The sequence below is a fragment of the Moschus berezovskii genome, chromosome X, assembly GCF_049115385.1.
Source record: "Moschus berezovskii isolate FMDL1 chromosome X, NW_MosBer_1.0, whole genome shotgun sequence".
NCBI classification, from domain to species: Eukaryota; Metazoa; Chordata; class Mammalia; order Artiodactyla; family Moschidae; genus Moschus; species Moschus berezovskii.
The window spans coordinates 109,833,742-109,847,832 of record NC_142488.1 but is presented as its reverse complement, the minus strand read 5'-3'; the positions used below and the strand labels follow the sequence as shown (position 1 = coordinate 109,847,832).

Here is a 14,091-nt window from a genome sequence, read left to right as displayed (position 1 = left end):
GTTTAGCTCAAGCTCAAATTTAGCATGTTGTCCTGACATGCTGAACCAGCATCAAATCACTGAAATATTATGGGGCTTTCATGTTAACCTTGGTGACCCCAAACAAATACTATTAGAGTGTGGACTTTAGCGTGTAGAAAGTTCTTCCACAGAGAGCACATGAATGGGCTTCACTGATCCGGAGGAGGCCTGTAGACTGCATATATGCAAAGTGTATTCAAAGTAGTGTATGTGCCTTTTTCTAGAGAGTAGACACATAATGTTCTGCACTTGTAACACAATAAAGGTGATGACCTGTGACATGCAGAAATATAAAGAATGATGAAACAACAAGGTCCTTCTGTATAGTACAGGAAATTATATTCAACATTTTATAATAATGTATAATGGGAAAGTATCTGAAAAGGAATATACATCCAGTTATTCAAACTGGATAACTTTACTGTATGCCAGAAGCTAACACAAAATCGTGTCAATAAATCAACTAAACTTCAATTTTTAAATTAAAAAAAAAGAATGATGAAATAAGGTTAAACTCTGTGTTTGAATGATCAAAAAAGTTAAGACGAGGTTGTCTTGGCCTGGAAGGACTTTCAAGCTTGTGGGGTCCCTCTGGAAGCTGCAGTATAGGTCAGAGCTGTGAAACTGAGTGTGAAATTGACAGTACTTGTGAGAGGTCCTCTACTCCCAGAAGCCTTACGTCAGATCAGGGCAAAACATGGCCGGGGCAACCAGGAAAGCCATTTGATCAAGGCCTTACATTCACGACTGACCTCAGTGTTTGTGGTTATCTCACAACTAGGCTATTTTTCATACATTCACAGAGTTTCACTGATAGGTCTGGACAAGCATAGTCTTCCCCATATAGCTTAAAGTTTGTGTCCCATTTTCAGATGACACTACATACAGTGCAGTACAAATTAATTTCTATATAAATACTGGATTTAGCCTGTGAATAGCAAAGTCATACTGTATTAAACTGCTCTGTAATTAAATATATGAATGTGTTACCACAAATTTTATAACCTTGTCTTTGACTTTTCCTCACTTTTTTCATATACTTGCTATAATTTTTTAAATTGTAGTAAAAAGCACTTAACATAAAATATACCATCTTAATCAACTTTAAGTCAAGTTCAGTTATGTCAACTATGTTCATATTGCTGTGCAACAGATTCTTAGAACTTTTTAATCTTTAAACTATTCTCATTGGACAAATGCCCCACTTGTGACTCACAAAATTATATTGTATTATGTTTCTCTGTATTAAATGTGTGAATGTGTTACTACAAATTTTGTAACCTTATCTTTGGTATTTCCTCATATTTTTGTTTGTTGTAATACAACTGGAAGGATCATAAAATGGAAACAGTCTGGGACTTTCTCAGCTTATGTGATTTTCTCACTTAATGGTCAAATTCAGGCACACACATAAGCCCCTAGGTGTGCCATCCCTCAATGAACAGGGAGAGAGTACAGTCTGGTCAGAGAGAGGAGCAGATCAGTCCCAGCCAAGCCAAGGGAAGAGCCATGAGGACAGCTTTGTTGGAAGCAATCTCCCCTCCATGATGAGAAAGGAGCAATCTGGAAGCCGACTGCTTAGATCCCTAGCTCCCTCCATGGCTTGAGTGTTCGATGCCTCTAAACAGGTTCCTTAACCTCTCTGAGCCTCAGTTTCCTCTTCTATAACATAAGGATGATAATGGTATTTGCCTTCCAGGATTGTCGTGAGCACTAAAGAGCACTGCCTGGTATATAGTAAGCACTCAATATATATTACCTGTTACTGGTATTGTTATTATTATTATTAGTTACCCTTGTGTGGCGGTGGTTAAAGTGAACCTCTCCAGCTGGGAATGCCTGGGCTAAGGACCTGTCAATCCATCTTGTCATGACCTTAGTGAGATGAATGATGAAGAATCAACTGTTTAATTCCACTGAAATCATAGGCCAGGAGAATAGTTTCAGGCTTGTGGTTTGAAGGGGGTGGATGTTGAGGGATGATTGTAAAGAAAAGCATAGAAGGGATTGTTGTCTATTATGTCCATCTCAACAGTGGTTGAAAAGGTTGGTCTGAAAATGTCTTGTCAATCACACCATCTTGGCGTCCCCCCAAGACCTCTCTTAAAGCACGAATAAATTATGTAAGAGTCCACCAGAAATCTGGACTCCTAACACTTTGCATATCTATACACACTAGTTTTCAGGATTGCTGTTTCCTGAAAATAGCTATTGGCATTGGGGGTAACTTGAGAGATGGACAAAGGAAAATGACCCAGAGTCGGTGCTGTGCTGGTAAAAATGTAGCAACCTATTCTCTGGGAGAGAAGCCCTAATTTCTAGTGTGCTGTACATCTCCCACCATGGCTGATTTCAGCTACCAGCCTGATGTCACTGAACGAGAGGTACTCAGTGAGTGGTGTACTGTGATATAGCATTTCCACCTACAGATGCGGGAGGGCTCAATAACTTCAACAGCGTGAATGAGAGTGAAAAGTAGTACAACAATTAGGAAGTGATAAACTTGGAATATCCATTACTTTGTCTTTGACACAATTTATTTAATTGTAAGTTTATACAACTCATTTAAAAATAATGGCCATGTTTAACAACCAGCTTGTAAAATTTCTGAAATCTTAACAGTTGTCTTTCATGAGGACAATAAGCCAGCTCTAGTGCCCCACTGCAGGGGCCCCGTTTATGTCTGGTTGATCAAGGTGAGAAGATTCATCTGGGTCCATTGTGCTAAAGCCTCCGGATCTTATAAAGCACAACCCTTCACTCCAGCCCAGCCAACTCCTTTCTTTCCCCACTCTACCATGGCCTCCCCACTTCTGAAGGTTTCAATCATTCCCCATAGCATGTCCCTCCCACAACCACCCCAGCTTCTCTTTCTCTCGTCTAGATCATAACAGGGCTCCTGGGCTCAACAGCGGGAGTCAGGCTGTGCTGAACCCTGACTTGGCTGGTGGGCTGGGCTCTCCCATGCTAGCCCACTTCCTTCTCCCAGAAGTTCACTGCACAGGTCTCCCCAGACAGTGGCTGGTGCTTTCAATCGGCATAAAACAAAAGTGTGAGACACTGGGGCCTGCTTCCCTGTCAGGAATTGCCAGGCCTTGGGTCCTGTGCTCTGTTGGACTGAACTGCTCACAATATTCCACACCATTGGCTGATGCTCTCTTTATGAACTTAATAGATTTTTTTTCATGTGTTTCTTCTGCATGAAATGTTCTTCAATCCCTCTCCATACTTTCATCTGGAAAACTTCTCATTCTTCAGGATTCAGCTTCTGTATCACCTCCTCCAGGAAGCCTTCCCTGAATACCTCCCCAAGCAAAATTAGGTGCTTTTCCTTTGAAGAAAGGAATGCTCTGTGTATCTATGTAATACCCTGTATTTTCTTCCCTAGGCTGTGAGCCTCTCGAGGGCACAGGTGTGCTGTATTCTTCTCTGTAGCCCAGTGCCTGGCATGTAATGTGTCCTGTAAATAATTGTCATGCCCTTGCAGGACCTGGACTAAGAATTACCACTGTAGCTGAGCCTCTGTTTTGCTGCCAGTTCCTATAGGTGGAAAGGCTTCTGGTGAATACCCTTCCATCTGAACTTTGAAGGAGATGTGAGCATCAGAAGATCCATCCCCTTTTCACTTATCTATTTTTCAAACACAAAGATTGTGTTTAACTCCCAATTAATGAGGGAACCAGTAAGATGTCACGGGCTATTCTAAGGAGAATGCAAAACACCTTTTTCAACTTAAAAAAAATCCTTTCATTTGTGGATTTATAGTCCTGTATTATGGATGGCTGACAAAACCCCACCCCTTTTGGCACCTGGCTCCCAGTGGGAAGGATGAGGTAGACAGCCTTCTTTGTGAAGTTGTTTCATTAATTGTGAGGCTTTAAAAACATTCAGGATGGACTTCCCTGGTGGTCCAGTGGTTAAGAATCCACCTGCCAATGCAGGGGACATGGGTTTAATCCCTTGTCCAGAAAGATTCCATGTGCCATGGAGCACCTAAGCCTATTCACCAGCCACAACTACCGAGCCCACGCTCTGGAGCCAGTGCTCTGCAACAAGAAGCAAATGCAATGAGTAGCCCATGCACCACAACTAGAGAGTAGCCGGTGCACAGCAATGAACACCCAGTGCAGCCAAAAACCAACACAAAAGACAAATAAAACAAAATAAAAAGACATTCGGGAAAGATGGAAACAGACCAGGCACTTGATGGATTATTGGACCTAAGAACCAACCTGAAATCTCTTGCTTCTGGTGGTGGGGGGTGGGGGGCAGCTGTCAGAATATAGGAAATGTGAGGCCTGAGAAGTGAGAGCGGTGGAGTTCATGAGAGGCAGTTTAAGGACTGTGGAGTCAGACAGCCTGGATCCCAAGGTCAGTTGCATGGCCTTCAACAAGTTGCATTCTTTTTCTGAAGCGCAGCATCCTCCTCTGTAGAACAGGGATGATGACAGGACCCACCTCAGGACTAAACACAATAATGTGGAGCACAACATACTGCATGTCGATCATTATCGGTCAAGGGGCACTGCTCACATAGAAAAGGTTGCTATCACCCTTTCTGCAGGTTCCCCAACCAAGTGTCCACCAGGTGAGTCTGTGGAACCCTGTGGAGGGAGCTCATAAGAGCAGTGAAGGTCGGGGGCTCTGGAATCAGATTGCCCAGGTTTTCATCTATATGAACCTAGGCAAATACTGTAACCAGGCTGTGCTACAGTTTACTACCTATAACATGGGACTAGAGATCTACTTCACAGATTAGAGTGAAGATCTCATGAGAAGCTAAATATTTGAAAACCTGGAAAAGAGCCTGGCATGCTGGGAACACTCAGTGTATGTCAGTTGGGCCTTTGAACATCTAAGGGTGTAAGAACATGACTTGTACTTCCTGAAGACATGACTTCAGTCTTGGTTTGGGCATAAGTGGATCACCAACCAGGATGGAAGATCAAATCCAGTCACCATGAGAAGAGGATGCATGAAGTTCTGCCCAGAAGGCGGTAAAAGGAAGTCACATGAGTTGTCATGATTAACCATCTCCTCCTTCCTTCCCTCCAGTTGGAACTCATCCTTGTAGACTGCTGAAACCAAAGCACTTAACTCCATTTGTAGACTTCATGCTCTCCCAACCCTCAGCCCTGGTCCTCTTATGAAAGTGCTCACTGGGGCTTGTAGGAGAAGCACATGGTCTAAAGGGTCAATGATCTCCCCTTTTCCTGTGACTGTGTTGATGTTCCCATAATGCACCTCTAAAACCCAAGAGAAGCAAGATTTTATAGCAAAGCTCGACTTGTGTTAAGTAAGCTATTTGGGGACTTAATTTTGTGGCACTTGTGGTATCCATAAATTGTTGATACTGACTTATGGAGAGGCAGGCGGTGTTCTGCAGGGGGCTAGTGAGAAGCACTTCACTAAGTGGAGGAAAGGGTTTTTTAGGACTTTGTAGTGCAAGCATGACATTGGGTCATACATGTGTGGACAATAAACATGGCTGACCAGTCAATGTGAGGATCAGTGGGGAAAGCAGTAGCAGAAAACTGGAAAGGGTGGGAGAGGTGAACTCTGAGATCTAGAGCAGGGCTCCTTGGGGCCTCCCCTTCCTCTGCCTTGACCAGGGCATGGCTCTGCAGTGGGCTGACCATGGACAAGTCTTTCTGGGAAGTTTCTGCATTGCCTGGAAGAAGGTAATATGGAGAGTATTGACATCAGCTCCTTCACATCCCACCCCAGTCCCTCCTGCTGCTGCTGCTAAATCGCTTCAGTCGTGTCCGACTTTATGCGACCCCATAGACGGCAGCCCACCAGGCTCCTCTGTCCCTGGGATTCTCCAGGCAAGAATACTGGAGTGGGTTGCCATTTCCTTCTCCAAGGCATGAAAGTGAAAAGTGAAAGTGAAGTCGCTCAGTCATGTCCGACTCCTAGCGACCCCATGGCCTGCAGCCCACCAGGCTCCTCCATCCATGGGATTTTCCAGGCAAGAGTACTGGAGTGGGGTGCCATTTCCTTCTCTGCACCAGTCCCTCCTAGGAGTGAAGAAATCATAGAACATAAGAGAGGAAAGGAAAGTTTAAACATCTGGGAGCCTGTGGGTTGAGGGCATCTGTCCATCCTTTCTCTGGCTCCTGTCTTGTTTTGAGACCAGGAGTTCCTTCTGCTGCTGCTGCTAAGTCACTTCAGTCGTGTCTGACTCTGTGTGACCCCATAGACGGAAGCCCACCAGGCTCCCCTGTCCCTGGGATTCTCCAGGCAAGAACACTGGAGTGGGTTGCCATTTCCTTCTCCAATGTGAGAAGGTGGAAAGTGAAAAGTGAAAGTGAAGTCGCTCAGTCGTGTCCGACCCTTAGCGACCCCACGGACTGCAGCCTACCAGGCTCCTCCATCCATGGGATTTTCCAGGCAAGAGTACTGGAGTGGCTTGCCATTGCCTTCTCTGGGAGTTCCTTCTAGGGAGGCATCTTTGGCCGTGGAGAACTCAAAGGGTGGATCCCAGAAGACAGAAAGCAGAAAGTGTTGGCTTTGGCTTTGATCAAACAAGACCTTCTTTTTAGATGATTCAATCCAGTTCTCCAGAGAGAATTAGGTGGCATACTGGGCAGAAGACCTGCCTTGAAGGGAAGACTGTGCCTTTGGCAGGTGTGTACTCTATCTCATGAGAACCAGACAGCAGCAAATGAGGCATAGAAGGGCCATGTCCAACAGAACCAAGCATTCCCTCTGGGACCTCGCTGGCAGGGGTTCAGATTTTTCTCAGTTACTGGAAAGATTCTGTTACAAAGAACAAGGTCAGGCCCAAGTGGAGTTTTCTATCATGTTTTTATTGTTCTACTCCTATGTCTTCTTTTTTCTTCAGCGGTAAAGTGGAACCTGTGTAAAGTCCTCAATGGCATGAGACTAAATCCCATATGCTAAAGGAGGTGAGATGTTACTGAAGCTCTTATGCCATTGTCAGCTCAGTCAATATCACTCATTGTCCTAGCCAATTTTACCAGTTTTCCTGTCAAACGGCTCATGCTGTGGGTTTTAGCTTCAGCCTATTGTTGAGACACCATTGAATCGAAATAAAAATGTGTAATTTGCTTTCATGAACATTTTATCATGTCAAAGAAAATATACTAGGTATTGTGCTCTCCTTTAAACAAACCCAATATATGAAAGGACTGAAAAAGTAGTGGCAGGTTATTAGCAAAAAGTTTCAACATAATTAGTAACAACAAGCTTTTCTGGTGCATTTTTAAACAGTTTAATCAGTTCACACCTGCCTTGCTGTCACATACATAAGGTCTATTTCCTTGAAACATCTTCCAGTCAAATGTATTACAACCAATAGGAACAAGAACAAAATAGATGTTCTGATCGCTTTCAATTCAGCTTCTGACAAAAAGATACTGAAGTTATTTGGGCAATTCTTGCCCTACAGTATGGGTAGAGTTGTGTTAGCTACAAAGTGAGACAATAGGAAACATTTTTAAATGAACAACAAGCTTTCACAGAGACTGTCTATATCACATTGTTATTACAACATAGACGAGCTGAAACTTCATTTGTATAGATTTAGAGGCGAGCTGAAACTTCATTTGTATAGATTTAGAGGAAAGAAGACCCTAAAGAGACATCAAGCATATAGAGGTAGCTGAATAGCAATATGGGAAGAAAAAAAAGAAACATTATATTTATTCCCCATTCGGGTCATTACAATGCAAGAGTAAAATGACTGCTTAACAAACAATGGGAATTACAAACACAAAGACACATTTGCCACTGTTTAAATGGTTTGCTTGATATTTTAATCCTGGCATTACCGAGAACTGCATAAAAAGATGGAACTAGTTTATCTAAGGTAAAGCCTATGATGCCACACTGAACTATTTGCTTTCCTTTGATTTTGTTGTTTATTATCATTGCTTTGACTATAGATAAATGTCAAGCAACTTTTAAAATGAAGCATAAGCTACAGTGTTGCTTTGTAAACTTGTTAATCACATTTGCTGCGACAAGGTTTTAAATGGCTACACAGTCACGAAGCAAAAGCTTTAAAATGACACCAGGAACAGAGATTACAGGCACTTCTCTCTCAAGGTTAATTTAGCACATTTGAAAACACCCATTTGTAAGGGGAATTGTCTTCATTTCACCTCTGGTTGTGCATAATCCAGATTATTAAATAGTTGAACAGTGGGAGCTATCATCCTAAGAGGAACCAAATGCATACATTTGACTTGGCTCCTTTTCCTTCTTTTTTGCACTCAGGAAAGGCCACAAATCGCAGGCCATGCAGCTGGCTGCTTCTCAGAACTGTCTTCGATCAAATCAAAACCTCATTCCTCATGCCCAAGAATGGGCTGAAAATCTGTCCTTTTCTCTTATTTGGGATGCCTTCTATTTGCATCTCGATTGCACATCTCTGCTATGATTTTGCCTTGGGAAACAAAAATGGATGCAAAGTCAACATGTTGGGAACTCAAGGACCGAGTCCCTGAATAACACTCCCATCTTGGAAAAGGAGTTGATGAGGGGAAACACAGTCCCCAATGGGTTCCAGTCCATCAACAGTATGTGATCTATTGGCCGTGAGAGACCTCTGGAAGCTGTGAATCAGCCTCAGAGCTCCGCCACTCCAACACCCAGTCACAGGAGACTATCTGAACCCAGTCCGGCTCCACAAGCAGAACTGGAAGCGCCACATGCGCAGTGATTTGGCTAGCCCCAGAGTGCTATGGCAGCAGTGGACTAGATGCAGTCGGCCTTCAGAAAAGGCAAATTGTTGACATAGTCAGTTCTCTACCCCACTAAATAAGGGGCAAGCACTCTTTTCTCCAAGTTATCTACAGAAAATTAGTTTTTAATCATTTTTCACTTTCTACATTTTACTGGTTATTAGCTAGCAGCAATAATAGTACAGTACAAAGCAGAAAGGCATAATGTCTGCTTGGTACCTAATATATATATACACAAGTACACACACACACAAACACACACACACATATATATATATATATATGCACATCTATATACACCTATATACATCTTTACACACACACACGGAAAATAACCTACTAGGAAAAGACTAGGTCAATCACAATAAACTAGCTGAATAAATGGCACTGACTACCAAGGGGGAAGTCTTGTCCTTCTGGCATAGATTTAACTTTATGTTTTTACTGTGTATACTCTTTATTCCTAAGCTTTGCAGCAAAATCAATTCACAAGCAGCGAAATGGTCATGTCCAATTGATTACCCCATTCAAGTACATATCACAGAAAGTCAAGGCTTAGCTTTGCACCTTGCCTCCCACCACTACTAAAACAAAAGCTTGCTATAAAACAATCCAAATGTGTATCAAGGGTACTGGGAGGCAAGTGCATGTCTGTTTAGCCAAAATCTATTGCTACAGTTAGGTCCTCACTCATCAATATGAAATATCCTATGATGTAGACTTTTATACACTTTGGAGAGCAAGAAGTAATGAGTTGGTTATCCTATGGAGTTAGAATTTAAAGCTTCCATTATACCAGAAATTCTAGACCTCCAAACAACACTACTTTTTAGTCCTCTTGAAAGACGGAAAATTTGCTGGCCATGGGATTTTTCCCTTATTTCTAACCCTCATTTGTTTTCCAGTCTTTTCACTTTCCCAAACAGACTTGACCCCCAATGGAATTACATGTAAATCACCAAGTTATGGTCTGAAAATCAGAGGTGTGGATTCCCTCAACCAATTGTAAAGGGGTTGGAAATGGATATTGTATGTAAAGGCAGGGCTTTATGGAAATGTAGCCCCTGATGATATTCTGTAACTATGAATAATCTAATCATAGCAGTTACTTGTTGAATGACTCCTATGTGCTAGGCACTACGCTAAATGATGTATGTATATTATCTCACTTAATGTTGTATTAATAACAACCCTCCATGCAGTATTTATCATCACCATTTGCTAGATAACAAATTGGTTCTCAGAAAAACTGAAATCACAAAAGTAACACATCTAGCAATCAGAGACACTTATGACCCTCTTTGCTGCATTTATGCTAGATAATAGGAAATTATTGTGCTAGGACTGTATTCTGACCATCTGGTTGGGCACCAGGTGGAAGCGGGAGCATTTCATTTCCTCCTCCCTGAGTCTGAGAGAGTTTGCTTGGGCAGTAACCACTCCTATATTTCCATTTTTTACTGGCCCAGTTTGGCTCCAAACATCCAACCTGGGACCACAATGTTCTGACAACATGGTGTTCGTTAAGAAAGTGCAGAAGAGGTTATTTGGTTTCTGCTTACATGAATCTCTTTTTCTGTTGCCTGGAACAACTCATTCTCTCTTTTCTGTTTCTGGCCACAGGTGGTGATGGAAGAAGTCAGGCTGATTACTTGCGGCAATAACCTCTCATGGGAACAGAGTGGATGGGCTGCACATGAGTCACGCATCGCAGCTGTCCAGAGTCACATGGGGGGATTATTTACGTGAAGGTAGGAATAACATGATTCATTTCTTCCCTGCCCTAATCTTTTCACTTAGTTGTTATAACACTCCTGTTTTCAGGTTGTCCTGGCACTAAAGAAATCAAACTGCACTAAGCAAGCTAAACAAGACCTCAACCTTACCTTCTTATCACTGTTCCTCCCCTGTGTTGAAATCTTTAGCTCATCACAACAAGGAGGGAAGATCATGTTTAGATAAAATCATGGATTAACTGTCTGCTTCCTTTGAAAAGACTTAAAAACCAAAAAGGTAGTTTGAGGTTTGTTTTTTTTTTTTTTTTATAAAAGGGTTCTACATCTTTTTTTCCTGGTTTCTTTACACTTTTAATAATGAACCATCCTCATCAAGTGTTTCCACACATGTTAGCCAGGCCATGATCCTCACAACCCTGACTGACAAGAGGTGGGGTACGGAGGCTAGCTGTGACGTGCCAGACTGAAAACCATCACCTCTGAAGGCAGTTAAATATTCTCTTGCCTTCCCATTCTAACTGAATTGGAGAGAAATTAAGATATAATTAGATTGCTGAAATAAATGCCTATGAGAGATTGTAATAAAATATACTCCTCTAATTCATCTCTTGAGTCCAGAAAAATAATTCCTTCATCCTGCCTCCATAGCAAATGGATTATTTTTATTGTACCCTGGCTTACTCCATAACCTATGCTGAATCCCGTAAGTGTTTTCTACTGTTGCATTCAAATTGAAAGCAAAATAGAATCTGTAAAGATAGATGATCTTAGCAGGATGCTGAACTTCCTTTAAGCATCCAATTGGATAGATACTGAAATGGTTCAAGAACTGGGGTCACATGTAGCACAAACTGTTAAAGCAAAAATCACACATTTCTAGTATTGTTACTTCCCCCTAGGTACATGGTAAACCACAGCAATAAATAAAGCAGTATTTTTCAGTAATGCACACTTAAATAGTTACAAACACACATGTAGGGAAAAAAAAAGATATTGTAGTTCAAAAAATAAATTATTAAAACAGAAAGAACTATGAACATTATTTTACACAATGCTATATAAAATCTGAAACATTTGGAATGAGATCTCAAAAGTCAGTAAGATAATGTTGCAACATGATTAGGAACTGGGTAACACATTTCAACCACACAGTCATTCCTCTATGAAAGACAGAAAATTAAAGCAAAACCACTTTAAACTTTGAGAAAATTTTATGTCAAAATCAAAAAATTTTTTTTTCTTCTGGGCTCTTAAACAACCTCTGCTGTGCATGTAGTTGTGCAGCATGTCAAGAAGCATCTTCAGAAAGAAAGTTGCAAACAGATCACATTTTTCTGGTCTTTCCACTTAATTTCTCTCTGATCAATAGCAGGAGAGTGATTCTGTTTGATACTTCCTTCTAAGATGTTATTGCAATTAGATATATTTACAAGATGACTCCCCCACAGTGGTGAGGGAGTGTGGGGGCTCCTTTTCATCAATCCACTCACTAATTCTGGTTTCGGGATATAAAGGCCAGGACTCGCCGAATACCGTTCAGCCGATCCTTCAGGGACCTCATTGCTAGGAATGGGAGCTGAGCTCGGCTTTCCAATGGAAGAACCGCTAACGTCCACCAGCACCAGGCTGGGCCATTCGGGTTGATCTGCAACAGAGAAATGGTATGGGTACATCCTATTCCCACAGAAGCGATCCCAAAGCAATCTGCAGGCTTCCAAAGCCACCAGGAAACAATGCAAGTGAAACAGCTTCTGTGTGTGCCAGAGACTGCTAATTACACCCCCTCCCCAATATGTATTTCCCTTTATCTTAGCTGGGCATACAGCCACTGGGGCCGAGGTGGGGAAGCTACATTGCTCAGTCTCCCTTGCAGCCATAAGACAAAGTCCTGGCTAATGAGATGTAGGAGGCATTGATGTGTACAACTTCTGGGTCATTCTCTGGGAAAGGGGCATGTGTCCTTGCCTTCATCTTTCTCTCCCTTTCCCCTGGCTAGAACGTGGACATAGTGATGATCATCTTCTTCACTCAGGAGGATGAGGGCAGCAGTTACAAGAGGGTAGAGCTTTGCCAGGAATGAGCCTGGGTGTCTGAATGATCTCATGGAATAGGCCTGCCCTAGCTCCCCATCTCTATGACTTCTGCTCTCTATCTAGTTTAAGCTACAGTTATTTTTGGTAGTGGTTAAAGCAGACACATTGATATCTTAACAAATACACCATACCTTCTAGCCAGTGTGATTTCATGAGCTGAACTAGCTACTACACTCAGCCCTCCGTATCCACAGACTCAGCCAACTATGGATTGAAATTGGTTGGCTGAATCTGCAGATGTGAAACCTGTAGATGCAGAGGGCTGGTTGTACTCATTGCACTGCATCACTTTATAGAAGGGGCCTCCTGGAACCAATCCTCCATGGAGACCGAGAGATGACTACTCAGCCTCTTCCACCTCTTAGATTCTGTTTAGGTCCTTTGGCCTGGTGTGCAAAGCGTGTGAGCCTTCAGTTCTTATGACCTCTTAGGCTTTGCGTGTCTCTTACCTCCCTTCCTTTCCCTGTTTCTGGCTGAAGGCAAGAGTCTACATATACAGGCCACAGTTAGCTTCTCCCCAAAAACCAGAGCCAATGGTTCACAGTCCCAAAGAAAAACTTTGCAAAAATTCCAATTGCAAAACACAGTCACATGGAAATATATTCCACCTCAGGTTTCCTCAAATAAAGAGGTTTCCCACCCCACAGAAATCCTGCACCAAAATTATCAGCAGTGTCCCAGGCACACATTGTAGACACTGCTGACTTATTTTCTTGTTTGTTGTTGTTTAGTTGCTCAGTCCTGTCCGACTCTTTTGCAACCCCATGGACTGAGCCCTCCAGGCTCCACTGTCCATGGAATTTTCCAGGCAACAATACTGGAGTGGGCTGACATTTCCCTCACCAGTGATTCTTCCCCACACAGGGATCAAACTCACATCTCCTGCATTGCAGGTAGATTCTTTACCACTGAGCCATCAGGGAAGCCCAACTTATTTCCTGCTGCTGCTGATAAGTCGCTTCAGTCGTGTCTGACTCTGTGCGAGCCCATAAACGGCAGCCCACCAGGCTCCCCCTGTCCCTGGGATTCTCCAGGCAAGAACACTGGAGTGGGTTGCCATTTCCTTCTCCAATGCATGAAAGTAAAAAGTGAAAGTGAAGTCGCTCAGTCTTGTCCAACTCTTCGTGACCCCATGGACTGCAGCCTACCAGGCTCCTCCGCCCATGGGATTTTCCAGGCAACAGTACTGGAGTGGGGTGCCATCGCCTTCTCCAACTTATTTCCTGCTAAGCTCCAAATGAGCTTTCTGCCCACATCCTTCAGAAGGTTGGCCTTAGGACTACAGAGAACTACATTCTGGTCAAACCATCTACACATGGGATTATTTGCCTCCAAATTGGTCACCTGATTTTCCCCCAACCCTTGCTGCCTCTTTGCTTCTCATTGCCTCTAGATTCATTTGGATTATTCATTTGGATTCTTTTTGTCCCTTGCTGCAGTCTGTAACATCTCCTCCCTCCTCTGATAAGTTCTGAATATTAGATAGACATATCCTGAACTATATTTCCCAAGATCATTAAGAAAGATATT

At 42.7% G+C, this 14,091-nt stretch overlaps 1 protein-coding gene across 3 annotated transcripts in view; it reads right to left on the bottom strand.

Annotated features, from left to right (window-relative positions):
• Positions 1 to 1,993: 1,993 nt before the first annotated feature.
• The window catches only part of LONRF3 (LON peptidase N-terminal domain and ring finger 3), a 44,724-nt gene continuing 32,626 nt past the window's right edge, over positions 1,994 to 14,091 (bottom strand). For 2 of the 3 annotated variants that reach the window (XM_055437874.2, XM_088834077.1), the window contains one exon: positions 1,994 to 12,113. In XM_055437874.2, coding sequence (XP_055293849.2) covers positions 11,958 to 12,113 — 156 coding nt within the window. In that variant the 3' untranslated portion in view covers positions 1,994 to 11,957. The remainder of the gene's footprint in view (positions 12,114 to 14,091) is intronic. The other variant, XM_055437875.2, reaches the window with a different exon arrangement.